At 43.4% G+C, this 22,612-nt stretch overlaps 1 protein-coding gene across 1 annotated transcript in view; it reads left to right on the forward strand.

The window, feature by feature from the left end:
- The first annotated feature begins 560 nt into the window (after window positions 1-560).
- LOC126267778 (alpha-1A adrenergic receptor-like) overlaps window positions 561-22,612 on the forward strand; it is a 245,764-nt gene continuing 223,712 nt past the window's right edge. Inside the window, exons 1-2 of the mRNA XM_049973082.1 lie at window positions 561-702; window positions 798-1,001. Of these exons, the coding sequence (XP_049829039.1) occupies window positions 561-702; window positions 798-1,001 (346 nt within the window). The remainder of the gene's footprint in view (window positions 703-797; window positions 1,002-22,612) is intronic.

Consider the following 22,612-nt stretch of genomic DNA (forward strand, 5'->3'; position numbering starts at 1 on the left):
ACATCGTTATCAATCCTAGAATAGTTATTTATAATATGTGGACATCGTCGCTAGGCAATGAAAATCTTGTAACTCCATCTGACAATGAAATCCACGTAACTCCATTACCAAATGTAGACAATTATGCCACATAGCCTGTCGAAACATTCCTTCTTCGAGTTGAACGGTGTCGCCATCTAGCGGCAATAATGAAAAACTCACGTCTCCAGCGATATGTAGTTTGTGCTGTAAACCTCGCATCTCCGGTAATCGCCATTGTTAGTGTGCAGGGCGAACACATGCTCCGAGATTAAAACGTTTTTTTTTTTTTTTATTTGATAGTAACCTCTTTGACCGAAAGACCCAACAGTGCTTTATTGCTACAGGTACGTGTTAGTATTCCTAGGTATTTATGTATTGTATTTTAATATACAGAATTAATAATGACCTCGTTAAATACAATGTTGACTTACGAGTTTTTCATCACGCGCAAAGCAAACTGCACTCGGTACATACGATGTTCTAATTTTAGAACTTAACAGAATCCTATACATTCTACAGTAACTACTTTGTTTTCAGCTATGGGTAAAAAGAGTAAATTCACTCTTTATCTTGTGAAACAAGCCGACAACGGATCATATCGTATAAAATCACCGGAAGAAAGTTCTAGTCATGTTCCTGCTTGTCCTGCACCAAAAGAAAGTGTAGACCTACAAAATGAAGGTAAACCGTAGTTCATATTGTTGTAACTTCAAGTAAGATCCTTATTTGAAAGTTGAGGTGATTAAATTATTTAAATATTATTGGTGAAATTATAGTTTACACTACAGATAAAGGGGAAAAAGAAGCCAGTACAGAGGCGAATTACTCTTCTGAGTTTGAAAGTCTTTTCGAACACAGCAGCGAGGATGATATCTCCAGTGGCAGTAGTGATATGAATGATCCAGATAAAAACAAAAATGCCCAAAGCAGTAACAACAGCATGGAAGACGACGATGACGAAGTTGATGTGGGAGTAAAAAGTACTAAGCAGCGCTCCAAAAGGAAAATCAATCAATCACTTCAAAGTTTGCAGAAAGAAAAACGTATGAGGGGACAGGATTATTTAGGGATGCAGAAAGATGAGTTTGGCAAAAAGAGACCAACAATGAGCAGAATTAGGAGGGAAATGAAACCACGATGTACTTGTAAACATTCTTTCTTAAATCGGAAGAGGAATTGCAAGGATATTACAGAAGAGCAAAGACAGCTAATATTTGATCATTTCTGGCTGGATATGTCTTGGGGTGAAAAAAAAAGTTTTTGTTATAATCCATGTCTACTACGTTCCAGTTAAAAGGCACAGAAATAATTCATAATCTAATAAATCTCACCGTTCTAACACACTATATTACAATTTTGTAATAGAACAGAGGGAAACTGTCTGCAAGACTATGTTTCTGAATACTTTGTGCTTAGGTGAATGGAGTGTCAGAACATGGGCATCTAGTGCATCAGGAAGAACGCTTGCAGAAGGGCCTCATATGCAGGAGAGACCAACGAAAGATTCAGGTGGACAACGATCAGCATCAGATTTTTTTGCAGAGTTGCCGAAACTGCAATCGCATTACTGCCGTAGTTCTTCCACAAAACACTACTGGAACCGAACTGGCAGAGTAAATCAGAACTACAGAGGGAATAAATAGAATATTGCAAGAAAAGAGGACAGATAGCAGCTGCTTACAAATAGTTCTGCGAGGTATTCGATGAAAATAATCTTAACTTATTTTTGCCTAAAAAGGACCAGTGCGGTCTTTGTTGTCCTCTCCAGACAGGAAATCTCTCAGACAAATAGTGACAAATTAGGACCAGCTAGAGTGTTTACTATGGACCTTCAAGCATTTCTGCTTTCTCCCAGACTAAAAGCATCTACACTTTACTATAAAAGCAAACTGAGGGTCCAAAACTTTATCATCTATGATTTAAAAAGTAACGATGGTTATTGTTACCTTTGGCACGAGAGTGAAGATGGACTAACAGCTTCGGAATCTGCCAGTACACTCGTGCATTTTATAGAAACGTACGTCCAAAATGATTCAGAAGCTATTTTCTATAGCGACGGATGCACGCACCAGGTTCGAAACTGTCATGGTTAATGCGCTGGCTCATCTCGCCAATCAGAAATGCATTACAATAGTGCAAAAATTTCTGGAGAAAGTTCACACTCAAATGGACTGTGATTCTATGCTTTCCACCATAGAAAGGAAGTTAAAAAAACAGACACATTTATACTCCTGCTGGCTATGTAGAAGTTTGTGCTACCACAAGACAAAAGTCGTAGACCTGATGTTGTCAATTAGTAGGACCACACGTTTTTCCAGTCCTATGATAAACTCTCGTTGTATTCGTCTATTCGGCCAGGATCCAAAATTGGAGATCCAACAGTGACTGATATCCGGTGTCTCAAGTATGATCCCTCCGGAAAAATGGAATATAAATGGAAATTCAGCGATACATAGGAACCACTTCCAAGAAGGATGTCAAACATACCCAGCTCATTTACAGTGCCCGCTCTCTACAGTTCACACTAAAGATCAGTGTAGAAAAGTTTACGCATTTTCAACAACTAAAGCTGGTCCTTCTTAAGGATGTGCATTCATTTTATGACACACTGCCTCACATTTGTAAGGAGAGAACATGTCCGTGCCTAAAAAAATGCAGCCGAAAATAAACCTGTTTACAGCCACCTATGGCTGTGATAGTAGCAGTAATAGTAACAATAATAAATGCTAATAAACTGCACAAATGTTTACAGTAATAAAAGTTTAATTAAAGCTAATGACAATGTTTCTATGTATTTTAAACAGTTTAATTTATTAACATCCAGATTCCAATACTTTGATCAATGTTAAATTATTCATTTCACTTTATATCTGTAATAATATATGCTTACAGATGTTTCATAATACACAAATAATGCAAAGTTTAAGTATTTTTTTAAAATTAAACATTCATTAATTTCTATTCTTAACCGTGCACTAGTTACATGCCTCTTACCTCCATCACTACCAAAAAAAAAGATAACTGTGAAAACCTTGTAACTCCAAAAACCGGCAGACAATTTTAAGTGCCTAATAAAGTCTTATGTACCAATGACCGGATCCATATTGCGCAGCAGAAACCACTACATTACAGTAATCAGGTCCCCATGTGATTTCTATGACAAGTTTTTTGTTTCTCCTGTAAAATTTGACCAATTTGAGTTACGAAGTTTTCATTGCCTAGCGACGACATGAATCTTCTTAGCTCTGAAAGCAACTTCACATATAGTACATAAATGTGAAGTACGTTAAAAACGACCTAATACGGACTTGATTCCTTTGCGCTCTGAATGCCCCAACGATATGGGAGGAAGTAATATCCTACTCGAACCTTCTCCGAAAGTACGCTCTTGAAATTTCGACAGCAAGTTTCTTCCTGATACACAACGTTTCTCTTGCAATATCTGCAACTCGTGTAATGTTGATTATTTCCGTAACGCCCTCGCGTTTGCTAAACGATCCTGTATTTCTTCCTTGGGTCTTCGGTACCTGTTCAACTCATCCAATCTGGTAACGGTCACAAACGGAGTGATACTCAAGAATCAGTCCTACAAGGGTTTTGTGTGTTACTCCTTTCGCGGATTCCTTACATTTCATTGATGTTCTCAAAATGAGACTCTGCCTAGCATCTCCTTTTCCTATAATTATTTTTATTCGTTGAGCTTTAGATCACTACAGACGCTAAGGGCCCTACTCACACACCAACCGACCGATCGACCGACAAATTGGGCCTGTGTAGCGTTTTTACCTGTCGGGGGGTGTCGGGCCAGTAGGACCACACGATAGCCAACCCCCTTCCCCCATCACTTCACCCAAACAACTGTGCCGTGTGTAGCGCTGTCGTGTCAAGCGCCCGAAGAATGTTCGTTTTCTGTCACTGTGCCCGGGATTAAGTACTATTCTACAGAGTGCTAGGCGGACGAAACTTTGGCACAGTTTCTGTAGAAATTTAAATACTGGAGATGATTGTGTGCGAGGAGCATGCGAACAGAGATGCAAGAACTGAAGCACTTGTTTCGTTTCTTCACGAATCCATAATGGTTTCTGTGGCACATTGAGAGAGTGTAAAACATGCATAGTTAACGTATAAAAGTCTGTCGCCCTTCTGTATTTTGCTTTGTAGGTTTTACTTCCGATACTTATTGGAAATCAAATCTAAAAACCGATACACAGATAGATTACATCTTAGATTTAATTTCGGACATAGCCGCGGGGAGTGGGAGCCCGGTTTGAGGCGCCATGTTACGGGCTGTGCGGTCCTTCCCAATGGAGATTCGAGACCTCCCTCGGGCATGTGTTGTTCTTAGAACAAGTTTAAGTTCGTTTAAATAGTGTGAAAGTCTAGCGATGACCTCAGCAGTTTGGTGACTTAGGAATCCACACACACTTGAACATTTTTTAATTTCGCGTAAATATCGGCAGTAAAACCTAAAAACCGAAGTATAGTCAATGGACGTTTATTCATAAAATATACTTTCTTCATTGTAATAAGTTTCAAAAAAAGGTCAGCCTATGTCCAAATCTGTGGGATTCTTGTTTACAGTTCTAACAGTTGCTAAATACATCATTTCTTATGTATCTGTTGTTGTATTTATTAGGTGGTTTGTGCCACCAAAATTAGTAGTCTTTCTTCTTCTCATCTGACATGAGGTCCTTAAACTTATTGGGACATCATTTACTCTACATACAAAAAAGATTAATACAATTTATATAAACATTTTTTGTTTCATTTATTTTGCATTGCCATGACGTATTTCCTCAGCAACTGTAAATCGTTTTAGATAATAATTGTGGAAATATAACAGATCTGAATTTGAGGTCTTAACTTTTGCCAATGGCTAGAAACCCTAATGTAATTAACAGCCTCTGCTCACTGCTTGCAGCCTCTCTCATGACTGTATTCTTTTTCGTGAAGAACGGTTTGATGATGATCAGTAGCTTCAAAATCCATGTTTCATTCATTCTTAGATAATTACGAAAATCATCAGCTCACAGCTCCATAAGTGACAGAGAGTGAGTAGTAATTTCTCTCTTAGTAATATTCACTTCTTTGGCCATAGCTTTCTCTCGGCTTTTTTAGGGCTTGTTACGTCTAAAACAGTCAAGGAAAACCCCAGTTTTTGTTTCCGTATAAAACCGAAGGGGATCTCGTAAAACATAAGCTCCATGAACTTATGATACATCGTAACAACAGGGCGGCGCTGTGATCGCTGAGTACAGTCATTCGGGAGGTGTGTAGGCTGATGGGTGTTGCTGTTTCCAGCGGTTTTCCACCAACAGGGTAGTCATTGGCTTCCTGGCCCGGCTGGCTCACACACCAGTGGACCCACGCGCCATACTGAGGGAGGTATTAAGCAGGTCTCGACGCGCAAGCCTCTTTCGCTCCGCTCCGCCTGTGTCCGCGCTGTTTGCTCTGCGGCTCTGTTTGACGCTGCCGCCGCCCATACCACTGCATTACCGCTGCTGCATAATGGAAGGCGCGTTTACTCGCCGTCGGCAACGAGTGACACGTGAATTTGCTGCCGCCGTGCGTCACACGCCAGAGTCCACAGGCGCCGAGTGATGCTATGGCGATAACGCTGGAAGTTAAACGCGTTCGCTACACGGAGGAAAATTCGTACTCTCTTCACGTACGAGCTCGAAATCGTAAGAACGTAGATGGTTGTGACAAGAAATGCGGACTTCAAATAACTGCGATGGTAAAGCTACATCTTTTTATTGTTCTAACAGCTTCATGTGTGTTTCACGACAACGCGACACCTACATAACACGTCGGAGTGCCATGCGCAACCGAGTCTGCTCGGCGCCCCGGCTTCCCCCACCACTGCGCTGTTGCGAGCAGCTGTATAAATGAGACGACTGTATGCCGAAGACTGCACACTACAGAAACTTAGAAAGACGTGTTCGCAACGCATGCGACCACATCTAAATACTGTAGCATGTAAGGACGATTTCATCACTATTGTTATTTTAAAATTTTTATTTTTCTGCCAAAGCAATAACTTCTATTATCTAGTTAAATAAGTAAGACAGTGAACAGAACTACAAAAGTCTTACATACAGCCGATGAACATTATCCTGTGATGTTCAATTATTTACACACATTTCGGTATTATTGTCATGTAACATTTCTGTAACTGTGGTTAATGACTGGGTCAAACGCAAGGAGTTACACAGATTAAAATCTATTAAACGTGAACAATGGCGTCTTGAACCAAACACTGAAATAACTTTAGTAGCTTAACTGTGCAGTCGAGGATGCTTTTGGGGTAACATTTTACATTAATCTTGTAAATTCTGGTTATGGACAAGCAGGTCATTGAGCTGTGTGCTACAGTGTACTTCTATCAGCTCAATTATCGAAGTAATGAGATACATTAGCAGCCAAAAGCCATAATGGTCTGACAGATGAATCGAAATCTTTCTTCAATTGTACAATATCTTGCGATCTCTTTGTGAAATCATGACGAAATGTTTCAGTTGCTGAGACGTAGTCAGTCATGTTTAGTCCAAAAATGACTGGCTCAACTCACATGTCACGGATTAGAAGCTGATTTTTCTCAGGATCACTTCTTGTTTGATACCGACAGTCTCATCATCCATATCTGTTATTAAGTAATTCTTCACTTGCACTAAGGCACATACGGAATACAAATAATCGGTGACGGCTACCATGAAAGATTTGATAGCTACTCTGAAAGGAAATGAAACGATCGCATGAAATTGTTGGGCGGGAGGCCCCATTCGGGGAAGATCGGCAGCAGTGTTAAAAGTCTTATTTCAGGTGACACCATATTGCGCGATATGCGCCTCAATGAAGATGAGGACAACAGAACGCCTAGTTTACGAGTGAAAACCTCCAACCAGGCCGAGAATCAAACACGGGTGAGGTAGGCAAGCGCGTTACCACTCAGCTAAGCTGGCGGACGTATGACCGCTCTGCTTACCCTTAACTCAGTTTTTTCCCTAATGGCTGCCTTCAGTTAAGCCAACATATCCGGCTGTTTGTCGGAAAAAAATTGTAACTCGCTGTCTTCGTAGCTAGCGTTGTAATGACATTCCAAGAAGTGATTTGTTTTCAGCTCTTAATAGTACGATGGTGTATTAAGCACACCCCATGACCTTCAAACGACGCAAAAAGCAAAGCAATACCATTTCGTCACTGAATGATGTGGTTTCTCCAATTTTTTTTTTTTTTTTTTTTTTTTGAGAAATGCATAGATGCCAGAGTGTCCCTAATGAAGGAAGTAAATCTAATTTAACGTACGTAGTACTGTTAGGACACTGCTTGGCGTATGGCGACTGCTTTGTTCTAGGGGTTCCAACTGCCTCCGTTTTTCTCTTCCTCCTCACCACTCAGACTCACTCAGAGCTGCACTCCCAGTGCTAGACAGGAGCGGGTTCAGGCCTGGGCTAGCCGAACACCCGATGCGTCCATATCTGGAGACAGCACGAAAAGAAACTACATACCGATATACGTGCGCGAAACAACCCAATTTCATTGAAGCACACATAAATCACTGTTAGTAGGTGCATGGTTGTCCCCCTCACACGGAACGATTTACCTCTTTCCTGAAAAAAATGTGTCACGTAACTACACTTTTCCTTTCAAGGTATCTCGACTGTTCTTAAGATAGGCATAATTCTATTAACGGATAAATTAGATGGAATGAGGCGGTGTATCGGCTAAAATGCTGAACTTGTTTCTGGAGGAGGAAGATGTAAATTCCCACTCGACCGTTCCTTTTTGAAGTTTCGCACGCTGAAGTTTAAGGCAATCGTCAATCTAATTCTGAAGTACTGAGGAATGATGAAGTGTGATCCAAGTTCTCTGATGCTGTGGATAATATTATAGTAAATACTATGATAGGTACTTGACAAGGTATTGACACATTTGAAAAGGGTAACCACGGAAGTAAGGCAGACAAATGTAGGTATAAGAAAAATAATTACGAAACAGTTGTAGTTAACAAAAAGAACACACCAGTCTATCAACGAAAGAGGAAAATACAAATAGATACAACAGAATGAAACAAAACTCTATAAAGCACTTAGAAATTAAAGCAATGGGAAATGTTAGCTAGATAAAGCGAAATCATGTCTGAAACAATGAGGAATAAATCAAAAAGGAAGTGCGTAATAGAGGGACGCATTCTCTCTTTCCAAGCATTTATCCCCACTCGCAGGGTCTGCTGGTTCACCCGATGTGGCATGTCAATTTTAAGGGGTGCCCGGATGCCCTCCCTGTCGCCACCTCATACTCCCTGGGAAGGAATCAGTATACCCCAACTGTCTAGTGTCTAGTGGAATCCATGGAATAGTGCGAATGTGTTCGGATGTCTGCGAGCCTTGTAACTGAGGCAGAATGTGGGTTGGGTTGGGTTGTTTGGGGAAGGAGAGCAGACAGTAGGGTCATCAGTCTCATTGGATTAGGGAAGGACGGAGAAGCAAGTCGGCCGTGCCCTTTCAAAGGAACCATCCCGGCACTTGCCTGGAGTGATTTATGGAAATCAGGGAAACCTAAACCAGGATGGCCGAACGCGGGATTGAACCGTCGTCCTCCTGAATGCGAGTCCAGTGTGCTAGCCACTGCACCATCTCGTTCGGTGGGAACGTGGGGACCAGCCGGTATTCATCTAGCTCGATGTGAGAAACCGCCTAAAAACCACATTCAGGCTGGCCGGCACACCGGCCCCCGTCATTAACCCTCCGGGCGGATTCGATCCGAGGCCGGCGCACCTACCCGAGCCCAGGAAGCAGCGTGGTAGCGCTCTCGGCTACCATGGCGGGTATAGGAGGGACACATTCAGCGTATAAAAAAAGCTAAAATAATTTTCGAAGATTTGTAAATAAAGGCGTGAACATTAAAAGAGCAAAAGTAGTTGCACTCTTTAACGCACAGGAGAGGGCAGGCCGGCCGTTGTGGTGGACCGGTTCCAAGCGCTTTAGTCTGGAAGCGGGCGACCGCTACGGTTGTAGATTCGAATCCTGCCTCGGGCATGGATGTGTGTGATGTCCTTAGGTTAGTCAGGTTGAAGTAGTTCTAAGTTCTAGGTGACTGATGACCTCAGATGTTACGTCCCATAGTGCTCAGGGCCATTTTTTGGAGAACGCAGATAGGTGGAAAGTGTCATCGACTGCATCTACGAAGACGAGGAGTTGCGTGATAACTTTATAAAAGAGTTACTGTACGTCGATTTGGGGGACGTAGTAGCTCCAGCTATGGTAGACTTGTGATCAAAGAAGTTAGAAGGAATAAACAACGATCCAACGGAACTTCTAAATTCATGGGGGAAAGTGGCAACGAAATGATTTCCCGAATAGCCAAAATGTAGGCATCGACAGCCAATGTCTCCACCTAATAATTCATCGTTGGGAAACGTGTGAAGAAATTGAAGGGTGAATATATAAAGAACTCTCATTATTTAGTAGTCCCAGCTAAATATTTTGAGGTGACCATTAAAACTTCATGACTACCCCTTGTATACTTCCATACATCATTAACATGAGAATAAAACTGAATTTCACAAATCCCTAAATGAACTGAATCATTTTCTTACGGATCGTTTGGCTGGAAGGTATAGCAGTGGAGCTCCAGGTCAGTGTCTAGGTGCACACAACGAGTGGCTCATAAAACTCGCATCGGGGACGGCTGCTCGCCAGGGAGGTTTTTACGGCGCTGGGACAGGAGGAGCCGGCTCTCCGCCCTCCGTCGGCTGCCACTTGCTGGAATTGGTTCCGGCCGCGGCGGCGGCGGCGACGCCATATCCGGCCGTCGCCAAATGAGCCAAAGCGACACGGCCCGCTCCCGGTGACGTCACGCGACCAACGACCCTACCGCCAGGCGTCGGCCGATACGATCGCCTTCTTCACCCTGCGTTCGAATTTCTTTGTCCGTTGTCGACGACGAAGATGCTTCAACATTTCAGTGTTAAATACAATTCGTGCATTGTATCTTTTAGTCTGAAAAGACGACGAATACATGTAAGTCTTACTCATATTTTTGAAGGAAAACGTGATGAATATCATGTGCTCTGTCTTCAGGTATTCTACGAAACGGACATACTTTAGGAATGACAGTATGCGAAAGTGAAGGGACAACAAAGGATCTTGACGCTCACTAACAAATACAGGATGTTACAATTCTCATTTCAAATTCAAAAAAAAAAACTTAGAACTTTCAGTTTAATTTCGTGTCCATTAATTTCGTAGGTCCATATTGCGGTTACTCTAAAAAAAAGGCATCAGCACAGTAGTGGAAATGTACGTAACATATTTTTCGGAAAACATTAATTAATCCGGTGTATGTACTTTCCTAACAGCTACAACTACAATAAAAACAACAAATAATGGTAAACCAAAGAGCTCTACACGACGCCAAAAATTAACTTTCATATGTAAAGTAATTACAATTGAGTGTGAAACACAGCAGGAATAAATATCACGCAAAAAGAAAGATATAAGTCTTTTCACATGTGATAGGTTAAGCATTTATTTCAAAAAATAATTTCATAACTACATAAGCAGTCGCTCGTGATAAGCTGTAAATCCAGGTTCGTCTCCCGGTCTAGCAAAAATTTTCATATGTCACTGACAGCTAATATATCTATGCCTAACACAGCTGATATAGAGATACTCCGATTCAGCAAATAAATTGCGAATTAATTTTAGATGGCTCTCAGTCGTTATTAATGTCTGTGATTTGCTGACTGAACAGTCCACAGGTGTACTGCCAGCAGTAAACCCATGGATTGTTCGGTCATTAATGTCTATTCATCCATCCGTACAAATAAAACGTATAGAGTACTCTTTTCTACATAAAAACTATTTTAAAGTAATTTTTTTTTTAGAAATATGCCTTTTTACATGAGGCAGCGTCACCTGCGTCGTCTAAATAAAGCAAACAATTTAATTCTGTCGAGTACCGCCTGAGTTCGGTTAAACCGGTTCAAATGCTTCAAGTGGCTCTAAGCAGTATGGGACTTAACATCTGAGGTCATCAGTCCCCTAGACTTAGAACTACTTAAACCTATCTAACCTAAAGACATCACACACATCCATGCCCGAGGCAGGACTCGAACCTGCGACGGCTGCAGCAGCACGGTTCCGGACTGAAGTGACTAGAACTGCTTGGTCACAACGGCCGGCGTTAAACCTGTGCACAAATCCTGCTGCTCTCAGACTGCGAACAAGTTACGAGATATCAATTGCCTTTGACAGTTGTCAGCCGTGATCTGAATCGTCTAAAGATAGGAGGACGGAAGTCCAAAGCCCTGTCCTGAATCCAAACTCTGGTTTCCTACAGTTTCCCCCTTCTCCACCGCCGTCGCTCTTGCTGCCAACAAAGATGCAATAGTTCCATCACGATCCTAAGAATGAAGTACTCACATTTATATATGTATACAGGCTGTAACCGGTATAAGTGCAGATATTTTTGCATGTAGCACGTTGATATGTTACATATATCACTGTGTTGCTTGTTTTTTTCTCTGAATCTAGCAGACTTCCCACGAACCTGTCACATAATTTTCTACAAGATTTTTTCGGAACGGTCATAACTGTACCACTAAGTGGACTACACCTGTCAGTATACGCTAACCATTTTGCATCCACCTGTCCACACTCCACCACCTGATCTGCTGTCCAGGAGAAAATAAGCATTAATGGCGTGTAGGTATTAACCAGTCTAAAAACATGCTACTCCTAATAGCTGTAACCATTAGTCTGCGAATGAAGTAGATATTGACATAATGTTGTTCAGTACTCAGTTCACAGTCACCAATAAAAATATATACTTTTGTACCTATTGCTCCCTACTTTATTACACTAAACCAAATGTCGTTAGATTTCACTATAACCCAAATACTGGGTAGTTAAGAAGAGAAAAAGCCAAATGCGGATATAGAACATGTTGTCAAGCTATACTGCCAGAACCTCTCTCCATTTTGACCTGAGTGTGGAACCGGAAACCGGAATTCGCATCATTCTCTCCAGCTATATTTCTGTCAAAGAACCTGATGCAAACCAAATGGGCACCTGAAAAATTTGGAATCCAAGGAATCCAAGGAGACAACTAGAGTAGGTCCATATTGCGGTTACTCTAAAAAAAAGGCATCAGCACAGTAGTGGAAATTAGAGGGTAGGCAGGTAAACGCTGACAACTAATTAGGAGAGCCGAATATCTCTTCGTACTTGGCCTGATGGAGTGCTACCAGAGGGAAGCCGGAGATAGAAAAGCCCGTGGCAAAGACGTTGATCTTGTGGGGTGGGAGTGCCAAGTCCATCCAGCTTCATACATCTAAAAAACCGACACTCTGACGGCCAATGAGCCAACGAGTCAAATTTGCATTTAAAGTGTGTATGTCCTATTTAATACAAAAATTGATTCTTAAGTTAAATACATAGGCGAAGAGTATCGGTTCCCAACCCCCATCTGGTTTTTTTTTTCCATCCACAGTTAGTGTAAAACTACTGTAACAGTTGAAGTAGCGTGGAAAGGGGACAGGCTCATGATTGGCTGGCTCAAACATTTCAGTGCGTGAGTTGGTCGGGAGATGACATCACTCCTCGAATCACATCCTGCACACTCGATAGGTTTGTACGCGCAGGACATCTTCCTTGACACTCCTAAGTTGGTGGATAATTGTTGACTGCAGCGTTGCACATATTTGAGAAGTTGGCTATCCGGTTCCTTGTTCCACGGTTTTCCCTGTTCAGAAACAGATGATAGTAAAGATATAAATAGTGCTCCGGGAAAGTTAATCAAAAGTTATTGTAGATGGGATGTGACAGTTTCAATCAGAAGCAGTCCCATCCTGATTCGGCATTGTTTATTCTGTGTTGGGAAACCAGTAGTGACCTTTGAATTTTTATGAGTTCTTGAGAAAGATATTGCAAATGCTTATGCAGAGAATTTGCTGTATCCACTGTGTTTGAGCAAAAAAAGCAGATCTTGATCTGATGCTTAGCCCAAGCTATGGAATCCACGAATACAACAACAGGATTTTAAACCTCTACTGTACATGCCTTTAGCCATCGTAAAAAGGGAACGTTAAGATTCATTTATATCAGTGAAAGTGTGGACGAGTTGCAGGTCCTGTTAAAAGGAACGGTCGAATAAACACATAATATGTATTGAAATTAATCTTAAGAAAACCGAAAGTAATGAACAGTCACATAAATGAGATTATCTACGAACTTAACATCAAAATTAAGGGTCAAAAAGTAGACGAAATAGAGGAAATCGGCTGCCTTGGTACCAAAATAACACATGATAGACGAAGCAGGGAGGCCATAAAAAAGCAGACTCGCACAGGTAAAGTGGGCATTCTTGGCCAAGACAGGTCCACTAGTATTAAACATCGTTCTTAACTGGAGGATGAAAGTTCTGAGAAAGTACGTTTGGAGCACAGCACTGTGTATAAGTCTATCAAGCAATGCCTGAAAGTTGTAAAGGAAGAGGATCAAAGCGTCTGAAATGTGGCGCTGTATAAGAATGCTGATAATTAGATAGACTGATAAGAAATATGGTCTTACGAAGAATCGATGAGGAGAGGAACAATTGAAAAGAAGAAGGGACAAGATGATTGGGCATGTGGTGAGACATCGAGATATAACTTCCTTGGTACGTGAAAGAGCTGTAGAAACTATAAGGAAAGACAGAGATTGGAGTACATCCAACAAATAAGTAAGGATGGTGAGTCCAGTTGCTACTCTGATATGAAGAGTTTATCACAGGAGAGGAATTCGTATCAGGCCGCATAAAACTGGTCAGACGAGTAACGATTCAAGAAAAAAGAAGTTACATATGAAACATGACAGCCGGTGCTACTTATTTTCCTTCAGAGATTTTCCTGCAGTGGTCACGGCCGCAAATGCTGGGTAAAAAAGAAAAGTATGAAATTGCCTCACGGTCTTAGGCACCTTGCACGGTTCTCACGGCTCCCTCCCCCCCCCCCCCCCCCCCTCCCGTTTGAGGTTCGAGTCCTCCCACCTCCCTCGGGCATGGGTGTGTGTGTTGTCCTTAGCGTAAGTTAGTTTAAGTTAAATTACAGTCTAGGAACCGATGAACTCAGCAGTTTGGTACCATAGAATCTTACCATAAATTTCCAATATTTTCCAATTTCTCATGTAATTGTTGCCTGGGAGACGCCGAAGTGTGGGTTCAACCGCGTAGTTGAACATGGCTTTCTTCCTCCGTGCACCGTGGTTCTTGGACGAGGGAACACGGCGATAAACTCGTACTTCAACACAAATGCACAAATAACAGCCAAGATTGCAGGTTTTGCTGTTGTTTTTGACCACGAACGGCACCTGTGCAATTCCCTCAGTATGTTGCAAGTGTCTGTCGCGACCAGAACATTCTGTGTCGTTGTTGTGTGCATTATTCTGGAGCAAAGTTAATTCGAGCATGGGAAAATTGTTTGTACTCGTATCGTGGGTGCTTCTGTAAGTAAGGTAACTGAACTGTTTCGTCTTTCAAGAGGCATCGTATGAAAGGTTTACATTGCATTCGGGGAAGGCGAAGAAAAATCATCCGCTAAGTCACAGAGAGGACAAAAACGCGTGTTGCGTGACCGCTACTGAAGTGGCGAAGAATAAGAGGACGAAAGCTACAAAAGTCACTACACAATTAATGTCGCACTAGAGAACTCTGTCAGCATCAAAACAACGTGAAAGGAGTTCCATAAGCAGCAAATTGCAGGCAGAGCTAGAATTAAAAACCACTCATCAGACACACAAATGACCTTAACAGGCAACCCTGGTGTGGAAGCTGTAGAACCTGGACTGTGGAGAAATGGAAGGAAGTCGTTTGGTCGGATAAGTCTTGTTGTACACTGTTTCCAACTTCTGACCGAGCTTACATTCCAAGATTGAAGCAACATGGAGATTCGGTTATGATTTACACACCCATATCGTGGTGTTTCATGGGCCCCTTGGTGACTCTGCAAGATCACATTATTGCCAACGATTGTATGACCATTTGTGCTGATAGGACCTTCCCATGGTACAACGTTTGTTCCCCAGTGGTGATTCTCCGTTCCAAGAAGACATACCCGTTGTTAACACAGCTCGCATTGTCCAGGACTGCTTTTCTGACCATGATCCTGAATTTCCTCTTCTCTCCTTGTCATCACAGCCACAACAACTCCATATTGTTGAGTCTAAGCGGCCAGTCTCGGAGAGGAGAGTACGTCGGCGCTGTCCAGCTCTATGATCTTTCGTGAACATGCCACTATTTTCCAGGAAGAATGGTACAAGATACCGTTGAAAACCATACAAGACCCATATTTAGCTATCCCTAGACAGTTGTTTACTGCCTATAATACAAATACAATCACTAACGATTTTTATTTTACAATTTCCATTGCCTACTTTGGCCCAAATAAACAACTACTCGTCGGCATTCAACTTCTTCTTCTTTCTTATCTGGCACCAAAGTACCTTAAGGGGTGTTAGCACATATATCAGGACTCTCTATTATCTCCAAGTCTTCCACATAATTATATTTACGTCAGGGAAAGCTTCAAGGCCACCATAGTCAGCATGACTGCCCCAAACAACAGCAAGAGTCAACCAGGTACTACCTCCAAAACCTTCACAAGTAAACTGCCACGTCAGTCCTCGAAACACATTTGGACCTCTAATAAGCTGCTGCTTATTAAATTGCCTACACCATATGAAGCATGGTAATGAGTTTTCGGTGTTCCCATATTTTTGTGCAATCCTTGATTTTGTGGGTAATGCTAAGAAGCAAAATGAAATGGGATGAAGAAGTAAAATAAACAAAGTCGGGACTCATAGCCCTTCAGCGAAACATCACTGCACCGCGGGTGGTCTATGCCATACGTCGCAGGGTCTGCAACTGCGAACGCCGCCACTGCAGTACCCAGTATGCGCCTCGCCAACAGTCGACAGCAGCATCAACCCAGAGGTCGCTATCAGCGCGGATCCACACGTTTCGACATGATCACGTGCTCGAAAACAGGTTTCACAATACCATGGTGCCTCAACAGTATTTAGGATTACGCACGGCTTCTGCTAGTCAGTCCTTCGAAGACGAGCTCTCTCGGCTTTACTCTAATCGCTAGCCCGGTTCCTCAGTGAAACGTTCTCCTGGAATCCTCCTATGATCTATCGTTCGACGCCGCATATCTGCCTGGGATCTTCGCCTGCGATGCTGTGTGGAGCCGCCAGCAGTTGTTCTCGAGTTACACCGTTTGGCCTCTACCGCATTGACCTCCAGGACTTACGTATTTCGTCGCGACACAATGTTTGTGTAATTAGAGACAGTCCGTGCCGCGAACCAGTATTTTTGACTCGAGTAATTGTGATTCAGTTTTTAGTGGGTGACATATCACCAGCCTTTTGTTTCTCACTCACTTCAAATACAGAGAGTTAATTGTGAACTATTCCTTGTGCTGTGTATGTACGCTACAAAAAGAAGACTTGAAGTTATGTTCATTTCAACAAACTTGCTTCTCGTTGTCTACATGGGTTCAAATGGCTCTGAGCACTATGGGACTCAACTGCTGTGGTCATTAGTCCCCTAGAACTTAGAACTACTTAAACCTAACTAACCTAAGGACATCACATACATCCATGCCCGAGGCAGGATTCGAACCTGCGACCGTAGCAGTCGCACGGTTCCGGACTGCACGCCTAGAACCGCGAGACCACCGCGGCCGGCTGTCTACATGGGCTTTAGTTTCTCTAGCATGGACCACTTCGAAATCAGGAAAAGGGAATAAAAGATTTATTGGAATGGTCCCGAGGAAATGCAGTACATCTGTAAATGAAACTACATATAAGAGGCTACACGAGTTCTAGAATCCTGTTCCAGTGTTTTGCGTGAGCGTTAAACAGACATCGAACGAATTCGGGAATGTGCTGCTAGGATTGTAACAGGTTGTACGAAAATGTAGCAGAACTGCCCGGAAATCTTAATGGAGAATCCGTGTGAGACAAGTGTCGTAGTTCACACGATATCCCAATGCATACATTTAGGAACTTTTATTCGAAGAAGGAAGTGCGATCATTACCCTGTAACCGTTCCATATCTCACGTAAGGATCATGATAATACGAGAGATTACGGAGCGCACATAGGCTGACAACTGACACTTCGCCCTGTCTCAGTACCCCCCGCCATGTACTCCTTGCTGAGTGTATAAGTAGATCAGTACCATGGGGGAGGTACCCGACAGTAATGGCCACATGCGTCGGACAAGTCTCCATCGACAGCGTTACATACCCTCATTCTGTGGGGTCCTGTTAGGTTGAAATGGTTCAAATGGCTCTGAGCACTATGCGACTTAACTTCTGAGGTCATCAGTCGCCTAGAGCTTATAACTAATTAAACCTAACTAACCTAAGGACATCACACACATCTATGCCCGAGGCAGGTTTCGAACCTGCGACCGTAGCGGTCGCTCGTCTCCAGACTGTAGCGCCCAGAACCGCACGGCCACTCCGGCCGGCGGTCCTGTTAGGAGAGGGAGAATACAGTTTATTCCCTAAATCGCTCCAGGCAAATGCTGGGATGGTTCCTTTGAAAGGGCACGGCCGACTTCCTTCCTCGTCCTTCCCTAATCCCATGAGACCGATGACCTCGCTGTCTGGTCTTCTTCCCCAAACAACCGAACTGCAACGCAGTACAGAGCTTAATCAAGGATACTGGAGGGAAGTCTAATGATCAGAAACTTTCCAATATTACATGTCTTACCCCTGCAGACCAAATTTTATTTCTTATTCTCTCAGACATATAATTTTTTATTTTGTGTAATTGCGGGAGAAAGGAAATTAGCTATCCCTTCCAAGGCCAGCAGGTAGGAAATAATAAGTACAGAATAAAGTGAAGAATAAAGTAAATAATAAGTACCGAACACGAACTCCTCCTTAACTACTCAAAGAAAATCAAATTAGTTGTGTAAGTCGTCAATGATATTTATTGGCGAGGCGAGCAGAATAACGTCAGAGCACAAAAACACCTGGCAGAAGACTAGTGCTCCCAGAATTTCCATGAGCTCGTTTGCTCACAACGCTTTAACGCTAAGGGGTATATCCTAAACCGTGTAGGAATATTTAATTTGCTTCCCGAGACTGGTGTGGAGGATAAAGACAGAGATGGAGATACTCTGTCCAGCCACTTTAATGTGACCACTTGTCAAAGACGTCAGTGACAACCTTTTGCACTGCTGGCCGCTGCAAGACGTTCAGGATGAGAATCTGTGAGGTTCTGGAAGATACCGACAGGGATGTGGAGCCATGCCGGCTCGAGTACCGTGGCCAGCTCCACCAGGTTTCTCGGTTGAGAATCCATCGTGTGATCGACCGTGGTCCAACAGACTCTCTATTGCGTTTAAATCTGGGGTGTTTGGTGGCCAGGGGAGTGCATTATACTCACCCTGATGCTCTTCGAACCACGCACGTACTCTGCGAGCTCTGTGACGCTGCATTGTCCTGCTGGTAAATGCCATTGTGCTGAAGGAAAACAAATTGCATGTTGGGGTGGACGTGATCCCCAAGGAGAGACGCTTACTTGTGTTCATCCATGTGCCTTCTAGAATGATGACCTCACTCATGGAATGCTCCAAAACCGTTCCCCAGACCGTAATTGTTGCGGGGTGTTTCCTAATAGACGTTTCACGCCTTACGCGCCAGCGACCGTCTGTACAATGTGAGCCGTGTGTACTTCCATCTTTTCACGGCTCGTTTCCTGGGCGTCGTGTGGAGCCAATATTTTTGGTAATCGATAGTGTTTGGGCGCGATTGGGCTGTAGCGTCTCGTTGCTGTCTTTTATTGCTTCGCTTCTATTTCGTTTTTCCGTGGTTGTTCAGGGTTGGTCTTTTATGAAGCTCTTTCGTTTGAACTCCCGCCCATAGTGTACCCACTATCGAATGCGAGTTCTGTCTTTGGTGTACTTAGAAATCGTAGGTTGGTAACACGACCGACTCGCGTGTTTACTGCATGAGACTCTTTGGCCTGTACTATTTATAGGCGAGCGCGGTCACGCTGGAAGAGGTTGTCGCGCAGTGGCCTTCGTGTCTGCTCTGGTGACGTCGACATCCTGCCTTCCGCGTACGGGTGTTGTTATCGAACCCGCACTTCTACACGTGGAGGAACGTCGGCGTGGTTGAGGCCTCTCTGTCCGCTGTTCACTGGTTGTCCGCGGGAGGCGGATGGCAGTCTAATCATCGCGTCGACGAAGGCAAACAAACAGTAACCATCATGGAGCGGTGGAGCCGCCGTTCGGCGAGGGTTTGAGTCCGGGAGCAGTTCGGCTGGATCGGTGTCTGCCGGGACGACTGGGGACGGCTCAGAATTGTGCACTGCAGTCCCGGACAAACGACGAAGTGCGCCGAGAGAAAAGAAAAAAGAAGTTAAGTGTGAATGTTTCAAGTTGATCGTCCTTTGGGATTGAGTTCATCCAGTCGTCTTTCTCGCCTTATGGCCACCGCCGTGGCAACCCTCTGTTCTGTTCACTGGTGCAATTCTGACAGTGCAGATTCCTCCATGCATCGTTGCTAACCGGTGTAGTGGTGTATTTTTGTAGTTATTTGTGTACGTTTGCACTTCTATGTTTTGGTAGTTCATCCTCCCGCCCTGTGGTAGCTAGTTCCTTGTCTCCCAAGATCTAGTGCTCTATTATTAAGGTTAATTCTAGTTCAGTCTAGTGTTCTGTTAATCCCTGGGTATATGTGTCCGTCATACTATTAGCGCTGTATTTATTCTAAGTGAGTTGCACTGACAGTAGTTGGGCGTTCGAGTCCTGTCACGCAGCTGATAAGGGGTCACATTGGTTTCGGTTTGTCACTTGGAAGGTGTTGCCTTAGCGGTTTGTTAGCATTGGCATGTCAGCGTTGTCTAGCGCTACCGGGACCTAACGAAGAACATTGTGCTGATTAGGGAATGTTGTGAAACGTTCTCGTTTTCATTCCGATATCTGCATTTGTGAAGGCGACCTCATGGAGTTAGATCTGTTCTGAAGCTGTGCTGGATCTTGCGCTCTTGGGAACTTTGGTTTTGTTTTGATCCCGACTATTTGGGTGTCAGGAATATGGAACTGTGTTGTTAACGTTTGGTGTGAACAGCGGACACGCGGCTCGTTTAGTACGTGTGTAGTGGGATGGTGTCGTCGTGAAGGCGTGCCCGCTAGATTGCTGTTGCGTCTCCTCAAAGTGTAATTTCCACCTTACTAAATCCCCCTTCTTAAAAGGGAGGGGAAAAAACTTTAGAAATACCTTCTATTTGCATTAACTATCTTGCCTGTCGCTTAAGTAAATATCTGCTCAGTGATTGAGCTAATGGGAACACCTATCCTAAAAGCAACTAGCGCAATTCTGTTATGGTGGCTCTCGTGCCTGTTTTGGTCCGAAAAATTGCATAAACAGGCTTACATTCTGCGTATCGAACTTTTGATGTTTTTGAGTGATTGTGGATTCTTAAAATTCATTATAGTGCAAACGTTTGTATTTTACCAACCGTGTTTATAAGTTATTAATGTGATTGCCTGGAATGTAATACGAAAGTTTTAGGACCATAGGCTGTCCAGGTTGAAATTTGAAGCCATGCTGTGTTCTGAAATCATGTATTTATGTTGAATATTGTAATGAGAACTATATGTGGTAAACGCACGCTTTGTGATTAATAATTAAAGATTTAAGAGTGCGTTCACTTAGCGCTTACTTGTGTGTTGTATTATTATTATTATTTAAAAAAAGATATATTAGGCGTTTTAATTTCTTAAATTAAAGCCTTTGCAATTGGAAAGTGTTGGCCCTCCCATTTTGGGCAATTGTAACCATCGAAGCAAGATTTACGTCGTTGGTGTTATGTATTGTATGTTATAAATAAATTATTTCTGTGTTAAATCACGTCTGATATGTGAATTCCTTGGCCCCGTCCACACCTTGGTCGTAGTCTTTTAATACTGAATGGTCACACCACCGTTCCATAATGGAGCACAAAACTTGATTCATCTGAAAAGACCACCTGCCGCCACTCAGTGGACGTCCAGTTGCGGTATTTGAGTGCAAATTCCAGCCGATGAACAGCAGTCAGCATGGGTGCGTGAACCAGGCGCCTGCTGCAGCAACGTTCACTGAAGAGGCAATTGGTAGCCGCTTGGTTCATCTGAGCGGTCGACTGTTCAACAGTTACACATCTGAAACTTCCTGGCAGGTTAAAACTGTGTGCCCGACCGAGACTCGAACTCGGGACCTTCGCCTTTCGCGGGCAAGTGCTCTACCAACTGAGCTACCGAAGCACGACTCACGTCCGGTACTCACAGCTTCACTTCTGCCAGTATCCGTCTCCCACCTTCCAAACTTTACAGAAGCTCTTCTGCGAACCTTGCAGAACTAGCACTCCTGAAAGAAAGGATACTGCGGAGACATGGCTTAGCCACAGCCTGGGGGATGTTTCCAGAATGAGATTTTCACTCTGCAGCGGAGTGTGCGCTGATATGAAACTTTCTGGCAGATTAAAACTGTGTGCCCGACCGAGACTCGGACTCGGGACCTTTGCCTTTCGCGGGCAAGTGCTCTACCAACTGAGCTACCGAAGCACGACTCACGTCCGGTACTTACAGCTTCACTTCTGCCAGTATCCGTCTCCGAGTTCGAGTCTCGGTCGGGCACACAGTTTTAATCTGCCAGGAAGTTTCATATCAGCGCACACTCCGCTGCAGAGTGAAAATCTCATTCTGGAGTTACACATCTATTCGGCCGTACACATTTTCGTGGCGGTCGTTCACCCCCTGATCAACGGTTCGTGGTACACCACAATTGGCTCGTCGCCGATTTTGTCTAGCGCTATTTTGCCGTGCGCAGTGTACCTGTATTTTAACCACGGTGGTACTGGAACAGTTTAGAAACTTAGCTGTTTCGGAAATGTGTCCATCCTTGCAAAGATAGCCAATGATCATGCCGTTTTGGACGTCACATTAATTGCTTTGTTTCCGCATTACAACTACTGCTCTGCTTTCCACGTTCCCCAAGCACACTTTATGTGTCCTCCACCGCTTGTGCTGCCACATGCAGCATGCGAGTGGTTATTCCACGTCGACGTCGAACATAGGCGGTGATCACATTAATGTGACTGGACTGAGAACTTGCATACGATAGATTTGTTTGGAAAGCTGTAACAGAGCGTCATCCTAACTAAGGACCACAACTACGACACGGAGGCTCGCCAATAACCGTCCACGTCACGCGCCATTGTCGCCTCGAGCCTTGCAGGAGGAAAGTGCCAGGGTGACTCACAGTCGTGGCGAGGTGGTCCTGCGCACCAGGCAAAACGTCCAAAGCTGTCCCCGTCCCGTAAAACCACCTGTCTGCAGAATTTTCTACGTATACTTAGCATTTTCAATAATTTCGTAAGTACATATAATAAAAATGAAGCATTATTGAAAAACATTACTTAAATTCCGTTGTTTTTCTCAAAACAATGAAATATCTTACTGTAGTAAGTATATTACAGAGGTCAGAACCTGAGAAAAACTTTAAAAGTAAACGATATTTTGTTTTTGCTCCTCATAAATTATTTGTAGTG

Source organism: Schistocerca gregaria, chromosome 4, assembly GCF_023897955.1.
Source record: "Schistocerca gregaria isolate iqSchGreg1 chromosome 4, iqSchGreg1.2, whole genome shotgun sequence".
In the NCBI taxonomy this organism is placed as follows: Eukaryota; Metazoa; Arthropoda; class Insecta; order Orthoptera; family Acrididae; genus Schistocerca; species Schistocerca gregaria.